Here is a 17,802-nt window from a genome sequence, read left to right as displayed (position 1 = left end):
TCAGTTTCCCCATCTATAAAATGGGGGCTAATTAGAGACCAGATTTCACAGGATTGTGGTCAAGATGAAATGAGATCATTCATAATCACATGCTTCGAATAGAGTTGGGAAAACTAAGCACCTGATAACCTGTACCTGTTATTACAGGCAACTTTGTGGGGCGAGGGCAAAGATTTGTCAGTGTTGGTTAAGATGCTTCCAAGCTCCCAGGGAGAGGCCAGCTGGTTAGTGCTGTTGCTATGTATATCACTGAGGACGTACTATGTGCAGGGAACTGCCCTGGGGGTTTTATATGTGAACACATCACACCCTTATCGTGAGGCTGTTGAAGGAAGGAAGAGGTCACCTGGCCCACTGTGGGCTCCCCAAAGACCCTCTGCAACAATGTGCTCAAGAAGAATTATGATATGAAGGTGGGAGGCACATGAGGCATTCGTGGCTGGAATGAGGAGATGTGGGGCCAGTCACAGTTCTGCCCTGTAGGCCGTGTGGCCTTGGATCAGTCCCTTGCCACTCCTGGCCACGATGAGGACTTGGGCCCAGAGCACCTTCCCTGCCTCTCTATCTGGCCTTGGGGCTGAGGCCTGGGAGGGAGGAGAGGACCACCTCCAGGGGCAGGATGGGTGTGCGTGGGGTGGGGCACCCTTAGGACAGGCGGACAGTGCCAGGACTGGCGTCGTCTTCACCACCTTTGGTAAGCTTGAAAATTCTCTGCATTCATTTCAGAACCTTAACATCCTGAAAGGTCTTGTTGGAACCCAAGAAAGGAGATAAGTCAGGGGATCTGCGGCTGCGATGTGAAGGCCAATGCCCCCAGCCCCTGATCTGTCCAAATGGAACAGTCTCCCCAGGCCTTTCCCAGGCTTTGGGGGATGAGAGGAAGGAGGGAGCTAGAAGCTCTCAGGGTACACCTTCCTTTATCTTGGGGTTACTATTTAAAAAAACATTTTTTTAAATTCAAGTATAGTTGATTTACAATGTTATGCCAGTATCCTGGGGTTATTCTTGCCCCATCCATAGATCCTAGCCCATTCTTTTCCATTTTTGAGAAGAGGAAACTGAGGCACAGAGAAGTGAAGCGATAGGGCCAAAGAGTGGAAGGTCCAGGCACCAACGTGATCCCTGACACCATCTTCACTGGAGGGGGCTTTCCTGGTGCTGGCTCTGCTTGCACCTGCCCGGCTCAGGGGCCAGGACCACTGAGGTGCCTGAGACCCAGCCCTGGCCTCTGGGATTGGGGGACGAGAGAATGGCAAACATACTGACCTGCTGCTCGTGGCCAAACAACTGGGGGATCAGGGAGGCCTGTCCAAAAATCTGCAGGAAAGAGACGGGGAGGGTTATGGGGAGACCGAGGCTGGGGGCTAGGGTGGGGTATTCAGGCCCAGCTGCAAGAGAACTTGTGGCTGGCTGGTCTAACCTCCCCAGACTGGCTGAGGTGCAGCTGCTGGGAGGTCTTGGCTTCCTCCAGGGATGGGAGGCTCACTCCTTCTGGGGCTGGGTGTTGTTGAAGACTTGTAATCTGCTGTTTATAAGTCTTTCTCCTGGGTTGGCTTCTGGGACCATGGATGTCCTGTCTGCTGTCTCTCACCTGGGCAGGCAGCCCCCAGGATGTACAGATTAGGGACAGAGCCCAGAGACTTCTCTTCCCTGGTCAGGGCTTACACAGTCCAGTGCCTGGTGGGAGCGGGGCTTCTTCTGGCAGGAGGTGAGGCCTCAGAGACACAGACAAAACTGGACATCTCTGACTTTGGGGCGACATATGTGGCTCAGGTCACTCAAGCTTCACGGGATGAGGGTTTGGGGGTTCAGAGGACCCTGGGCTAGGGGAGAGCTGGAGCTGGGCAGGGGTTACTGGGAGAGACCTGCTGGGGTCCCCAGCCTGGCTGATTCTGTGTACCTTTTCGTGTAGCCAAAGGACAAAATTGTTCCAGGTGCCAGGGCCAGGCAGGGGATGGAGACGGTGGGTGTGAGAGAGACAGACAGACCCAGAGAGAAACATGGAAATGAGACACACTGGAGAGAATCAGAGAAAAATGTGAATGAGGGGAGAGAAAAACAGAGGGAGACAGACACAGACCGACAGGGAGACTGAGGGATGAGAGAACAGGCAGGATGGGAGAGACAAGGAGGGACGCCGTCCATTCAGCAAACCTACGTGCCCTGTGCCATGTGCTGGGGACTCTGTGGGGACAAGACAGCAAGGTCCCCGTCTGTAGGGAACTCCCAGTCTTAAGAGTGAGACAGACATCAACTAACAAGTATAATTCCAGATAGTGAGAAGTGCTGTCAAGAAAATTAAGCAGAGTAAGGAAACAGGGCCCCGGGGACCCCCTGAGGCAAGTGATAGGGCAGGTCCCTCTGAGGTGACATTTGAGCCAAGACCTGGGACACGGAGAAGAACCAGCTGTGCAAAGATCTGAGAGAAGATGCTCCTGGGAGAGGGATGAGCAAATGCAGGGGGCCTGTGGCAGGAATGGGGTGTGTGAGGAGCAAAAGGAGGCCAGAATGGCTGGAGCAGAGTGAGTGACAGAGCAAGTCAGGGATCACATCTGAGAGGGAGGCCGGGCTTCACAGGTCTGGCTTTCACTAGGGTGAGGCGGGAGCCGTGGGAGGCTTCGGAGCAGGTGACGTGATTTGACTTCTGTCTTTTACAAGCTCCCTCTGGCCGCTGGGAATAGATTGGGGGTGGCAGGCACAGAAGCCAGGACGACGGTGCAGGTGAGACTTGGTGGCGCCTGGATGAGGATGGTGGGGCGGAGGGTCCCCTGGCCGGGGGTGGGGGGCTTTCCCTCTCCCCACATCTGATGTCAGTCTCCTTGGAGCGTGGGAACGACAGTGCTGAGGATGGGGGCTGGGGCGGGCTTGGCCGGGCCAGGAATATGGGGTGGTGAGGAGCTGGGATCCGAAAGTTTTAAGCAGTCCATTAGCCCAGGCCGTGGGGCTGCACACAGTGGGACCTGGGGCCTGTTCCTGCCCAGAGAGGTGGCTGGGTCTGCACCTGGCTGCCTCCACTGCCTCACTGTGCTACTACTGGCAGATGTCTGCCCTCTCTGGGCCTCGTCTCCTCATCCACACCATGGGGGGAGCCCTCAAGCCTTGACTGGTCGTCCCTTTGCAAACTGTAAAGTACTGTGCACAACACGGTAGGGGCTGAGGTCCAGGTCTGGGTCTGACAGCCCTAGATCTCTGCCCAGCTTTGCCTCTTCCTGGCTGTTGTGACCCCACCTATCTGGGCCTCAGTTTCCTCATCTATGAAATGGGGATATGGATGATAAGGCCCCCTCTGGGGGTGGCTGTGAGGGATCAAGGAGCTAGCTGATGGTTGAGAGAATTAATAGTATAGCACAGCATGTTTACCACTGTTAGTGGCAGAGCTGGCTGGACCCTGGAAGTCCAACTATCCACTGATCAGGTGGGACATGGAGGTCCAGAGTGGAGAAGCAACTTGCCCGAAGTCACACAGCAAGATGACAACGCTAACCATCAAGGGAGCCACCCTTTGCTGAGCACATTATGTTTGTTATCTCATTGATTCCTCACAACCCTTTGAAATAGGAATTATCACCCTCTGGTGGTAAATCAGGAAACTGAGGATCAGGGAGGGAGTGCTTTGTCCTGGGTTCATACCGTCAGTGACAAGACTGGGACTCAAACCCAGGTCTCCAGTACCCTATCCTCGGGGCTCCTGGGTCTAAGGCAGTGGTACGGCCCCTTCCTCTGGGCCCACAGCTTAGGCCATCAATGTGAGGCCCTGTGACTGCTCTCCAGCCACAGGACAGTCAGTGGGGAAGAGACACACACAGGCAGCTTCAGGAACAAAGACCGAACAGAAGCACAGGGCAGACATTCAGGGACCACTCAACAGAGGCTGGACCTGGACGTCTGTCCTTTTGCTGGGTGGGAGTTGGGGCTCTCCCAAGCCCACTGACCTTCTGGCTGCCTGCCACCCTCACCTGGCTGATGCAACTGGAGTCGTTGAGGCTGTCGCTGACGGCGTTGTAGTCCTCCTCCCAGCTCGGACACTTGGAGGGCAGCAGCATGTCCACTGAATCCAGGCGGTCCAGACTCCTGGTGGGGATGGGGAGCAGATGGGGCTCAGCCCACCCTTTGTTCAGCATGGGAAACTGAGGCCCAGAGGGGGAAAAACGGGCCAAGGTTATCCAGTGGCAGAGGGTAAAATGGAAGTCACTGCCATCCCGGGTAGTATGGGGGGTGATGAGCAAGGGGAGAGCTGCTCCCAGCTTTTGGAGGCCTTGTGAGTCTGGAGGGTGCAGGTGGCCCTCACCTGTTATGTCCACTGCAACCGCGAGGTGGCAGCACAAGCTTGCTCTTGACTGTTTCAAACCAGGGGTGGGCCACAGCAGCTCAATTCTACAGCCCCCTCTTCTGCAGGCCTGGGGCAATTCCAGGGGCTGGACAGAGGAGATGGGTCAAGGCCCACAGCCTTGACCTCCGGCCAGGGCTGCCCAAAGGTCATCAGTTTTGACACAATGTCCAGGTAGCCTCCACCAGGCTCCCTGAAGACTCACCACTTCTCCCCATAGCCCTGGCTCTTCAATCTTTCTCACATCTGCCTGACCCTGGGCCTCCCCCTCCGCCACTCCGCCCCCCCACCTCCCCGCTCTGGAAATAAGGTCCAGGCCGCCAACAGCTCAGGGCCTTGACATAGACAAACTTGGATTGGAATCCAGCTTCTTCACTGGGTGACCCTGGGCAAGTCGTCACCCCTTAAGTCTCAGTTTCCTCACCTATAAAGTGGGGGATGTCATTGTGCCTGCCTGCTGGGGCTGTAAGGAGGTTTCAGTGATGCAGATTAAAGGGCACTGGGGCAGGCATAGAGCCCAGAGCGCAGCAAGTGCTAACAGATGGCCCCCGTTACTGTTACTACAGGAATACTCCTTTTATTGCACTTCACTTTACTGCCTTCTGCAGATATTCTTTTTTTTTGTTTTTCTTTTCTCTTCTTTTCTTTTTAACAAATTGAAGGTTTGTGGCAACCCTGAGTTGTCAGGCGATGGTTAGCATTTTTCAGCAATAAAGCATTTTAAAATTAAGGTATGTACTTTTTAAAAGACATCATGTTATTGCACACTTAGACTATAGTGTAAACATAACTTTTACATGCACTGGAAAACAAAAAAATTTTTTGTGACTCACTTTATTGCCATATCCACTTTATTGCGGTGGTCTGAGGTATGCTTGTACTACTATTATCAATTCCCTCTCATTCAAGGCCTGAGCCCTGGTCCTGCCCACCTCTCCCACCTCCATGCCCACAGGTCATTCAAGGAATTGCAGGATCTCAGGAGTAGAAGTGGTCTTAGAGATCATCTAGCTCAGCCCCGTTCACTTAAAGCTAGGGAAACTGAGGCTCAGAGAGAGTGAGACCTAGGAATGGCTGGTGGTGTCCATTCCCTGCCTCTGGAGGCCATTTCCTGCCTCTGTCCCAGCCAATGAGACTCCCTGCCTCAGTCTACTGTCACCTGCCCTGCTCTATTCCCTCTGCTGCAGTCCTCCCAGGCTACCTCCTCCAGTGAAGCTTTGGCTCTTGCCCCCAGGAGTAGAAGAACTAGGACTAAGCTTGTTTCCTTTAACTCTTCCAAGTCCTTTGTCTGTTTCTGACTTGCTTTTGTTTCTCTTCCTCAGTGGGCTCTGAATCACCTATACCGACTTTCACCTGTTTTGCACTCATTCTTTTCTGTTCTAATCCCCACGGTGACTTCTGCATGTGAAAGGCTCACTCTCTCTCTAACATGTTAATTGTTGCTTCCTGTGTGCACGTGTTTCATTTTCCACACTTTCACTAACTCTTCCCAGTCTTAAAGCAACAGGATGGGGCTCCATTGGTGGAATGCCAGGCCGGGTGATGGGACAGGTGAAGGCTGTCTATCTCCCTTTGACTTCTGGATCCTCCCTCATCCCCAATCTCGGAGCTCAACTCAGGGGTCAATTACAGGGGCACTGGCAGAGGGGGCTCTGGCCTTCCCTGGTCAGTGCTGGCACAAGGGGTGGGCTCACTAAGGGCAGGGTTCTCTAACCTGAAGAAGAGGGTCTCCTGGGGCAGTTCCCCTGTACGAGTGGAAATCATCTGGGGATGTAGCTCCCGTGGGCAGGGTTTACCTGGGCCAGTCACTCTGGAGAGACTCCCCTTATGATTTACCAAAGGATAAAGCTCACCTGTGGCCAGGACTTAACTGTGGGGGGCTTATGGGGTGGTTCACCAAATGGCGGAGCTCTCCGGAGTCAACTCATCAAAGTGCAGGGGCCAAGCTAAGGACGAAGATCTCAGGAAGGGGGCTAACCGGAAGGAGGGTTCACCTAGGGGGCCTGGCTCATTGGGGGCGGGGCTTCACCGGGGTCTGAGGCTGGAGGGCAGGATTCATCTGTGGGGCTGGGATCTCCGGGCGGGGTGGCTGAAGAGGAGGAAGGCGAGGTTCCCAGGGGTGGGGCATACCTGTGAGGGGCTCACCTAGAGGGCAAAGCTTGCCTGTGAGCCAGGGTTGTACCAGTGTAGAGGCTTTCCCAGAGGAGCGCTCACAGGTGGTCGGGGCCCCAGTGGAGCAGGGTAAGCCTGCGGGCGTGGCTTGCTTTAAGGGAGTGGTCCCCTTAGGGAGCAGAACTCACAGGTGGCCAGGGCTTCTGGTGCGGGGTTCCCAGGGGGCCGGACTCGCTGGTGAGCAGAGGCTTCCTGGGGCGGGACTTGGACTTGGGAGAGGCTCTCCCACGGTGGGGCTTCTGGGGGCAGGGCTGGCCTGCGGGCGCGACCCTAGGGGGCGGGACTGTGCGCTCACCTGCGGGGATTGCTCTGCTCTCCCAGCGACTGCTGCGTGGCCCTCAGGTAGCTCTGGCGCCGCGCCGCCGTCTTGGGGGAGGGCTTGGGGCTGCCGCCGGACTCGTCACTGTCCTCGTCGCCCATGGCCTTGATGTAGCTGCCGCTGCGCATTCGCCGGCACGGGATGGGGCCCTCGCCCGTGGAGTCCGCCTCGCGCGGGGACAGCAGCGAGGTGGTCCATTCGCCGCCGCCTCCGGGCACCTGGGGATGGGCGGGCAGCCCTCAGCAAGGGTGGCTGGGGGTGGGCAGCGCACACCCCCAGCGCGCCGCCGGCCACCCAGCCTCGGGCTCATCACCTGGGGAGTGAGCTGCACGCTAGAACCCCCATCTCCAGGACCTTGAAGCTCCCTCGCTGCCCACCTCGGGGAATTCGGCCTTCGGTGCTGGGTACTGCCACTAAAGGCACCCATCAGCAGGGCAGAGCCGGGGCTCGGAAGGATACCTGGGTTCCAGAGCCAGTTCTGCCGCAGCTTCACTATGTGGCCTTCTCCAGCCCCAGATCTCCGTGGATCCCAGGCTGAGTGTGCCCCAGCAAAACCGCCCAGACAGAATGATCACAATGGCTTCCACTGCAGCCACCCTTCTGAGCAACCCCCGTGTTCCCATTACTTCCCCTGCTATCTCAGTGGATGGCTTATGATCCCACTGCCCAGATAAGAACAGCAGGCTTGAGAGAGGTCCCTGCACCCTAGGATGGTGGGGGAGGATGAGTCAGGGGACCCTAGCACATCAGTTCAGGGGTGAGGTCTTTGGGGCCAAACAACATTCCTCATCCTATAGGTGGGTAAACTGAGGTACAGAGAGCACAAGGGCTTTGTGGGGTCTGGCAGCCATGTGGTGAGCTGGAAAAAGGGCCCAGTGTTCCCATCTGAACTCCAGGGACCCCATCTGTGGAAGGGGGCTGTGATAAGGGTAAGTAAGGTCACAGCTGTGAGGGCAGCCCTGGTCCTCAGTGGTTACAGTGGCAGAAACCAACTGAGGGGACCTCCCCTGCCCTTCTGAGGCCAGGCTCTGCCAGCTGCTCCGGGGCAGCACACACTGTCTACACCCTTGTTCACTTGGTACCCACCGATGTGTCCACACAGTGGACGTTCACCTCGTTATAGAGTACGCTCATCTCAGCACTCATACGTACCTCAGCCCGAGCACAGGGTGAGCACGCCGTGCCATGTACATGTACCTCAGAGAGCAAGCATGCTCCTTCCCCGCACACCCCTCTCCCCAAGGACGCACCCTTCTCCCCAAGGACACACCCCTCTCCCCGAGGACGCACCCCTCTCCCCGAGGACGCACCCCTCTCCCCGAGGACGCACCCCTCTCCCCGAGGACGCATCCTTCTCCCCAAGGACGCACCCCTCTCCCCAGCCACTTCATCATGTGCCCGCCCCTCAGTGAGCGCACGATGTGGACACAGAGCTTACACACCTCCTCACGTGCACACCAGCCACCACTGCGCCGCAGACGCATCTCAACTTGCCCCTCCTCACCGTGTCCCCGCCTCAACACATACAGAGCACACACCTTCCCTGGGTCTATACGTCACCACGGACACCCAGGCACACATGTTTCTCAGTGTACACAGCACACCCATTCTTCGCCATGCCCACAAGTGCACACCACACTCCCCACATCACCATGCCTGCACAGAGACCATGTTCTTCTCAGTTCCCACATTGCCAGTGGCTGATTCTTGGCTGAGGGAGGGTCCCTGCCTGGGATTCCCATCCCAGGTCCCCCCCACCCTGCAACTTTCCCATTAACAACTTCCTCCCCAACTGACTGCCCAGCCAGTCACCAGGACCTGCACATTCTACCCCAAACCATTTGCTAGTCCATCCTTCCTACCTCCACCTGTCCCCTGGGAAGGTGGCTTTGTATATCCCTGCTCCACACCTGTGGCTTCCCCAGCCCTTACCCACCTACTTCCTGTTGAGCAAGCAGGCAGCACCACTCCAGGGCCTGCAGGGCCACTGTTTCACGGTGTTTCTGAAGCATTTTCACGTGATCAGACCAAACCATATCATTTGAGAGGGAGCTAGGTCACACACCACCCCCTCTGATGTTTCTAAGCTAAGGAAGTAGATTGAGAGCCACAAAAGCCTTAAATATATAAAATAGTGCCTAGATTTCATTTCCCTCCTATTGAAAAAAATAGCCTCCTCCCCCCATAGTCTCACTGTCTTTGGAATTTTATATGGAATGACAAGAACTCAGGTCAGACTTTGATGTTTATCCGGTTCAAAATGCATCTAATGTGTTCCCAAAGGCTGGCCAGGCCTGTGCTGACACGCCCTCCAGGATGAGCTACTCACTACCTACTGAAGCAGCCCCGTCCATCTGCAGGTGAACTGAAATCTACTTCCTGTAACTTTCACCCACAGCTTGGGCTCTGGTCCCGGGAGCCACCCAGTTCTCAGCCACTCACGCTGCCCTTGAGAGACCCAGCACGAGTGTAGCAGCAGAGATGTCTCTGAGCCTTCTGCCACTTTCCAGGAGTGCAGCCTTGGTGCATAATAAGTGCCTCAATAAACATTAGTGTTTGAAAGAAAAAAGCTAGTCCCCCAAACTGATTTAGGGCCTCGGGGCTCCTGCAGTCGCCCTGCTCATCTCCATCACATTCTGCTCATGCTGACAGGAATGTCTGTTCACGTGTCTTTCTCTCCCAGCATCCTGATAATTGGGACTATGTCTTATTTATTTCTCACTCTATTCATTCAAGTGTCCATCTGTTCATCTACCCCTCTCTCCTCTCATGTTTCTTGAGCACTTCCTGTATGACAGACCCTGTCTTGGGCCCTGGGGACACAGAGCTGCACCAGATCTGGTCCCTGTCCTCAAGGAGCCCCCAGTCTGGGGGCAGTACCAGGCAGGAGGCTGGCAAGCAGAATGCCATGCAATTGGTCCTAGGAGGGGATAGAAGGCACAGCTTCCATATCTTTCTTCTAAAGGGAAGGGAAATGTTTTGGTCCCTACTCAGGGCCGGTCTCAAAAGGGTCCTAATCAATGTCTGCTGAGGGCATGACCAGTGGAAGGAATCCTCTTACTAGCAAGATACCACCAGCCACCCATTTCCTAGGCGAGTCAACAGAGGCCTGAGTGAAACAACTTTCCAAGTCAATCTGTGACGGAGCTGGGCCTCAAACTGGTGCCTTCCCCACAATCCTTCACCCTACCCTGACCCTGGCAGGGACCCACCTGCAGGTAATGGTAGGCAAGACCTTGGTGGCAGGATTTGGACTTTAGCAGGCTCTTATCCAAGGTGGCTGAGGTCTTCTGGCAGACCTCATGGGCGTGGCTGAGGGTCAGGGTGGACCAGGAGCCCCGCTTGACATAGTTGGTGTCAGCGCCCACCCCAAGGCTGGGGCAGGTGGCCGGGGGTGCCGGCGGAGGTGGCGGGGCGGTCAGCTCGGCGGTGTTGTTCTTGGCGGCTCTGAGCATGTGCCCACTGATGGTGTTGTAGGCGTGCGTGAAGTAGCGTGGCTGGCTGCGTTCTGCCTGGCGGCCTAGTGTCATCAGTCCAGAGGCTGGGCCACTGCTGCGGAAGGCGCCAGCCTCACCATCCAAGTTGTCGTCGGAGCTCCACCAGCCCGAGATGTTGGAACGGCTGCGCCGCTTGGGCTCCCCAGCCTTGGCCCGCTCCTTGCTCTTGGCCCTCCGGCCCTTGCCGTCCTCCAGGCCACCTTTCTTGCCGCCATTGCCGCCGACCTTGCCTGCCGTGCCCTCCAGGGAGGGCGCCTTGGTGAAGAAGAGCCGCTGGACTGAGTGGACCAGGTGGCGGATGCGGCCAGGACTCTCGCCCCGGGCCTTGGCCTCCCCGCGGGGGAATTGGAGAGTGCTGAAGCCATCGCGGTGGATAGGCAGCTGCTTCTCAAACTGGTCCAGGAGGTTGGCGGGCAGCCGGTTGATCTTGGTGGCCTGGGCGTGGCTGGGGAAGGGGCTCTCCTCTGGCACCTCGAAGTGGGAGTTGTAGTGGATGCGGGGGAAAGTGCTGCTTGGTGGTGGCAGCTGGTTGTTGAGCGGGAAGAGCCCGTCCCCCGGCAGAGCATTCTGCCCGGGGAAGCGCGCCTCGCGGGCAAAGGCCTCCGTGGGCGATAGCAGGTAGGGGTTGCGATCAGGCCCTGCGAACAGGGGCTCGTGTGGTGGGTCCAGGCTGTCGGACAGGTGGCGGGGGCGGCTGTCACCGAGGCCTTTCATGATCCCGGCCCTCGGGGCAGGGGCCGTCGCCCTAGCGGGTTGCCCGGGTCTCCTCTCCCGGGCAGCAGCTAATCTGGGGAGAGAAGACAGACAGGTGTCAGCTGGATTTGGAGGGGATACGATGCAGGGAAGGTCAGCCAGACCCCTGCAGATCTCAAGGTTGGAAGGATTTCTGAAGACTCCTGGCCTGCCCTTAACATTGTGGGTCGGGAATCACAAGTACAAATGGAGACCCACATACCATACGGATAAATAAAAGCGACATCTCAGGCTAGCAAAACGTTAAACAATATATGTTCTACTCTCCTACCTTGACGAACATATTTTCACAATAACTTGGAAAGCCAGGTTCGAACTCAGACTTCTTGGTCTTCTCCGAATTCCATGGCAGCATGTGGTCAGGAGGAAGCTGCCTGCCCTCCATTTTCCTCCGGTCTCTGACTCTGTTCCTCACCACGAGGAGCCCCCCACATGCGTGCACCCCCAGCTCACTCCACATGCTCCCCAAACAGCCACCACTCAGCCCTAGGGCTGGTCCCACTGGCAGTGTAGGCCACCATGGGAGGATCTGTGCTGGCCGTGGAAGCAGGCCTGGGGTCTTTGGGGCAGGGAATTCCAGGCTGGGGTCTGCCCAGGGTGCAGAGTGTGGTCGAAAGGGGGATGTAGGCTCTGGGTGTGCATGTTCCCTTGGCCTCTGAACATTCCTTGCCTCGTGGGGAACAACAAGGTTGAGAGAGGGCCAGAGAGGCCTTCTAAAGAGTGGGGCCTGGGGCCGGGGCCCCTCTTACCCAGGTCTGAGGGCAGTACTGTCCAACTCTATTTTAGCAGAAGAATCCTTACGTCAAATGTAAACCCTCTGTAAAAACCCACTCTGTCCTCAACAAAAGTCTACTGAGTGTGACCCCTGGGCTAGAGGCTGGGGATTGCAGCCATCAGAGAGGCCAACAAGCCCATCAGCCCATCCTGTCCTACTGGGATGAATCAATGACACTTGGCCTGGGACAGAGTTCCCAGCAAGTCAATAGCAGGAGCATATCCTCAGGGTGGCGTGTAGGTGGAGCCATTGTGCCTCAGTTTCTCTATTGTAAAATGGGCCTTCCAGCCAGAATCATCCTGGAAATGCCAGTCTCAAACTTAGGCAAGTCCCTTTCCTTTCTGGGCCTCAGTCTTCCCATCTGTACCATGGGTCAGAGGGGGTGGTCAGCAAGCTTTCTTAGCCCTGGACCCCACTAGCCATGCTTGGAGGAGTCCCAAGGCTTGGTCTGGCCTGTGTGCCTGGTGTGCTGAGCATCTGCAAGGGGTTGGTACGGCTGGAACAGAGCAAGTGAGGCCAAGGGCACTGGGGACAGAGGATATCTCAGAGGGGCTGGGCCAGAGTGGATAGGCTCTGGCTGAAGCCAGGTACGGGAGGCAGAATGATGGCTCCCAAGATGCCCAGTCCTAATCCTCAGAATCTGTGATTATGATACTTTACATGTTAAACGGGACATTGCAGATATGGTTAAGGATCTTGAGATGGGGAGATTTCCTGGATTATCTGGAGGGGTACAACCTAATCACATGGGTCCTCATCAGAGGGAGGCATGAGGGTCAGAGTCAAAGAGGGAGATGTGATGACGGAAGCAGAGGTCAGAGTGATGTGGGGTCATGAGCCGAGGAATGCGGGCAGCCTTTAGAAGCTGGAAGAGGCAAGGAGTCAGATTCTCCCCTAGAGCCTCCAGAAGGAATGCAGCCCTGCAACCCATTTTAGACTTCTGATCTCTAGAACTGTAAGATAATAAATCTGTGTGTTTTAAGCCACTAAGTTTGTGGTAATTTGTTACAGCAGCAATAGGAAACTCATACACCAAGCATAAGTTTAGGTGTCCGAGACACCCTCCCACCCCACAGGGCAGCTCTTAAGGCAAAGCCCAGACCCCACCAAACACTGCATGAAAAACACTGGCCTAGGTGAAACCCCCATCTTATAGATGGGGAAACTGAGGCCCTCTGAGGGGAAGAACTTACCCAAGATCACATAGTGGGTTCAGTAGCTGAGGCAGGGCTGAGACCCACAGCTCTTCCTATCCCTCTGCACTGCTGCCTTGCAACTGTCACCTGGAGCTTGCTGGCCCTAAGACCCTCAGGGATCTGAGAATTACTTCCTTGGACCTAGCCATTTTCATGACCAAATGTGCCCCAAGGCTTCCTAAGCCCTGAGACTTCTGCAGAGTCCACTGGCTGGAATTCTACCCCTTCTCTGCCAGAGCCTCTCCCTGCCCCTGGGAGCCTGATGGACCCCACTCCTGAAGTCCAGAGCATTTTAGCAATGGTCCTTGTGGCTAAACAGCCACCTCGGAAGCATCTCTGCTTCCACCAGGCGACTTGTCAGAGCATTTATCCCCAGCCTGGAGAGGGAGTCTGCCGACTCACATTTTTATCCTCATTACAACAGCCACACGTGGTGGGGGACCATTATCTCCATTTTACAGATGGGGAAACTGAGGCTGAGAGAAGCAGTTCTAGCCAAGGTGAAATAGGTAACTCAGACTTCAGCCACCCGGTCAGTGTCCCAGACTGTCAAGTATCCTCCTCCACTCCAGCCCACAGCAGCTCCCTCTGGGCAAACCTCTTCTTGAAGACAATTTCAGGCAAATGCAAAACCACCCTCATATCCCTCCTGCTCCTGGCCTTTCCTTGGCCTCCTTGCATCCCCTCAGGGCTGCAGTGTCCCTGGACTCAGAGGCCAGCCTCCTTGGCTCTCCAGCTGGAGAACTGTGTGTGCAGTAATATGTCCTTGATGCCCACTCAATAAGGCCAATGATACTGAAAACTCAGAAGAGTTTGCAAACACAGCCCTCTGGCTCGCTGGCTTGGCAGGGGCCTGACTCCCTAGAAATACCAGAGATGGAGAGGGCTGGTCGCCAGGAGCAGAAGATAGCTGCAGAGCCCTGCCCCAGAAGTGCACACAACACTTCTCCTCCAAGTCCAGGGCACCTTCTCCAGCCCTCCCAGGGAGAAGCTGGCTTCAATTTCATATGCCAGGCACTCCCGACCCCAGGAATCCAGAGTTGCCCCAGGAGGACCATGGGAACCTGGGCCCTGAGCCTCAGACTATGCATCTGGGGCCAAACTGGGGCCAAAGGAGGAAGCGAGGGAGGGTGTAGGAAAGTGCTTGGTGAACTGTGAAGTGCTGACACATCCTCATTCCCTGGGGGACAAACCCTGCCCTCAGTCCTGGTGGTCTTGATGATGAGGTCCCTTGCCTGGCTTGTGGGAGGAGGAGTTAGACAGGTCCCTGCCTTGGAGGTGCCTCTGGGATTAAAGGAGGGCGAGTGGGGACTGCCAGCCTCAGGGAGAACTCTAGATACCAGCTAGAAACTTTAATGACCACAAGTGACCTCCCAACTGCTTTTCTTCCTGGGACTGGATCCTCATTGTTAAAATAGTCTCTGACTTCTGGGGCCCTGCGTGTCTATCCTTCTACCCCACCTTAAATGCGGGTGCATCCCAGGGCTCTGGGAAGGCCAATAATATTCCCCCTATCAGTAAAATGCTTCAATGTCACCCAGTAGGGGCTCAAGCAGGACACCTTGGCACCTCCATGAATTCTTCCCTCTCCTGACCTTCCTTGTCTTTCCCCTTGTACCAGCTCCCACTGTGCCTGGAAAATGATTCAGGCTCAGTTCCTGTGGTCCAGGTGGAGCCAGTCCTATGCCAGAGCCCCAGGGGTAGACATATGACCCAGGCCTGGCCAATCAGAGCCCTGCATCCCTGAGTACTGACTGGCTCAGAGATGGGAACAGGATCCTTGTTAGCCAATGAGAGTCGGCCCTGGGATTATGGCTGAACTCTTGGGAAAGAAGTGCCCTCCTTCCTGTTAGGGCTGCTATCTTTGTCTGAGTGTCAGCCTTGAGTCCTTTGTCAAGATCTTGCCTGACGTCTCCGACATGAGAGTTACGAGACTTTTTGCTTAAGTCTGAGTTCGGTTTCTGTGTCTTTCAACAAGAGCCTGATACAGACCTCATGTCTAATTAGTCACTATAGCAGTGGCTGTGGGTACCCCACCCATATCTCCTGTGGCCTCATCACTGCTGTGCCCAACAGGCTGACTTCCAACTGTCAGCATCTGCATCCCTGCTGGAGGGAGGGGGTGCTTTCTGTAGCAGCTGGAGTGTGCTCTGCTCACACGTGGCTGGCAGGAACCGCCGGAGAACTACCCACCCTACCCACCTGCCCCATGCCATCAGGCTGCAGCTCTCAGCCACTGACTGTTGGGGAGTTTGTGTATAAATACCCCAGGTCTTCCCCCCCTTGGGTGGAACAACTGAGGAATGGGCTCCAGTTGTGCACAGAGATCACTTGCCTGATAATGTTCCCTTCATTGGCTGCCTCCCTTCTCTGCCTTATCTCCCCCCTCCCACACTGTGCTGCCTGGTCCCAAATAAAGTACTTGCACTTGAATCTTTATCTTGGTCATGCTTCTGAGGAACCCCAACTATGACAGCCACAGCGATTCTGCCTCAGTTAATATTTTCTGATGCCATCCCCTCTCTGTATCCTCTGCCTATGTCACTCCCACCGCTCACCTGGAAAATCACACCAGCCTTCTCCCTGGTCTCTCTGCATCCACTCTAAGACCCTTACAATCCAGGTTGCAAATTGCAGCTGGAGTGATATTTCTAAAATGCCAAAGCAATAGTGTTCTTTCCCTTCAGTGGCTTTCCATGGCTCTTGGGATGAACGCTCGACTCTGAGCCTGGCATTCAAGGCCATTGGGGAGCTAGTCTCTGCAGACCTCTAAACTTCAGCTCCAACCACGTGGCCTACTGGAGCTAAAGGAACTGCGAGACAAAGAGTGTCATCCTGGGGAAGGGACAGCATGAGGCCTCACAGCAAGGTCGCTCCAGCCTGGAACCCAGGGCTCTTTACTCTGAACCCCACTGGCCCTCCTGAACTAGAGGGTGTGCAAAGGAAGGGGACCATGTTGGGGCTGCATTGCCAGCTGAGGAGTAGAGGGTGAGGAGGGTGGGGCAGCATGAGGAGGTGCCTCAGTGAAGAGTGGAGGTCCAAAAGACCCAGCGTGCTCTGGTTTCTGCCAGCTTCTCCAGCCTCAGCCTCGCTTCAGGCCTGAGACACTCACGTCTCCAGCTGCCAAGGGCACTGGCTGCTGACAGTTCACAGCTGGGTACCTGTTAAGACTTGCTCTCAGCCAAAGGGAGATGCCTCACCCAAGGTGACGCTTCTTCCCAGGGGCAGCCTGTGTCTAGGAATTGATTGATGTGCAGCCCCAAGGTCTGGCCTCCTTGTCCAATTCAGAACAAATGGGCCATCCCAGCTCCAGAGCTTCCCCTGGGATTAACTGAGGCGTTTGTTGTAACTGCATCTCCGTTCAGCTCCTCCCCCTGCCCAATCCTGCGCTCCTCACCTGTCACAGGTGTTCCCAAGAGACTTCCCATGCAAACCTCAGAGTCTGTTTCCTGGGGAATCTGACCCTAAGACAGGGTGTAACTGGGTTCTACTTCTTTCTCTCCTTACTGTGGGACATTCAGTGATTTAATTACTCCTCCTAAGCCTCAGTTTCTTCTTCTGTAACATGGGTATGAGGATCTCTACTTTTCAAGATTATGATGGGGATTAATTGTGACGTCATACAGAAAGCCTCTAGGTGCTTGAAAAATATCAGTCCTGCTCCAGTCCTCACCTCACTGTGCTTCTTGGGGGCAGGCCAAGGTGTCCAGCGTAGGATGCTGCACAGCTTAGTGGAAAGTGCATGCAACTGCACCCGGATTCAAACTCTGGCTCTGCTCTGTACTTGCTGTGACCTTGGACTGGTCCCTCTCTCTGGTCCCTCTCAGTTTCCACCTCTAGGTGGTAGAGGGTTTGCATGAGGGTGGTCTGGGCATCTGGCTACACAGATTCCCTCTGAGGTCTCTTGGTCAGGATTCCTGGAACTCTGGGTGCCAACCCCTCAGTCACCCGACACCCAGCGGTGGCAGGAGTCTCACCTTGGGGAAGTCTTAAAATAGGCAGGCCTCAGCCTTGCAGGGGAAGCAGCTGGCTGCCTTGCACTGCCTTTGTCTCTGAGCTATACTTAGGCCCATCCGGGTGCCCATAATTACCTCTCATTAATATAAGCCTCATTGCCCTCATGGAAACGTGGAGGAACCAGCAGAGCAGCTGCCTCCCCAGGAGCCCTCCCAGCTCCACGGAGCCTCTGTGTCTGCAGCCGCTACCCCCATCTGCACAGAGCGGGGCCTCCCTGCCCTATGCCAGCTCACCCTGGAGCCAGAGTTGGCCAGTGAGCATGGGAGAGCTAATCAGGGACAAGGTCAAGAACACAACCCAGCATGGCCCTTCGTGAAGCAAAACTCACTTGATTGAGCCATTTCCCTAATCTAGAACTTTCTCAGGATCCTCTTCCCTCCTCAGTCCAAACCCCTTGGTGTGGCAAACAAGACCCTTGCTGATCTAACCCGAAACCCCTTTTCAGACATGACCAATCCCATTTCCCTTTTTCACAGTCCCTCCCTTTAACCAGCCCAGATCTCTTACTATTTCCTACCTATATCTGAATTTGGTGCTACCCAAAAGGCTGGTTTTGTCTAAGGTCGCATTAACAGAGAAAGAGTCTAAATGAAGGAAGGGGATAGTCCTGTTCAATGCTGAGCCCTGCTGTTAAGAGAGAGAGAGAGACAGCTAGAGTGGGACATGGGAGAGTGAGTGGAGTGATGAAAGGCTGGCAATGATGTGGGTGGTATGGCCGAACACTCTGGCCAAACAGAAGTCCGTGG

General features: G+C 55.5%; 1 protein-coding gene across 7 annotated transcripts in view; it reads right to left on the bottom strand.

The window, feature by feature from the left end:
* The window catches only part of DLGAP4 (DLG associated protein 4), a 188,705-nt gene that overhangs the window by 74,266 nt on the left and 96,637 nt on the right, over positions 1-17,802 (bottom strand). For 6 of the 7 annotated variants that reach the window (XM_057528577.1, XM_057528582.1, XM_057528580.1 and 3 more), the window contains exons 3-6: positions 10,031-11,102; positions 6,795-7,036; positions 3,957-4,071; positions 1,267-1,317 (exon numbers count right to left, since the gene is read on the bottom strand). In XM_057528577.1, coding sequence (XP_057384560.1) covers positions 1,267-1,317; positions 3,957-4,071; positions 6,795-7,036; positions 10,031-11,029 — 1,407 coding nt within the window. In that variant the 5' untranslated portion in view covers positions 11,030-11,102. The remainder of the gene's footprint in view (positions 1-1,266; positions 1,318-3,956; positions 4,072-6,794; positions 7,037-10,030; positions 11,103-17,802) is intronic. The other variant, XM_057528581.1, reaches the window with a different exon arrangement.

Source organism: Balaenoptera acutorostrata, chromosome 15, assembly GCF_949987535.1.
Source record: "Balaenoptera acutorostrata chromosome 15, mBalAcu1.1, whole genome shotgun sequence".
NCBI classification, from domain to species: Eukaryota; Metazoa; Chordata; class Mammalia; order Artiodactyla; family Balaenopteridae; genus Balaenoptera; species Balaenoptera acutorostrata.
The sequence above is the reverse complement of the archived record's forward strand: the minus strand, read 5'-3'. Positions and strand labels throughout refer to the sequence as shown.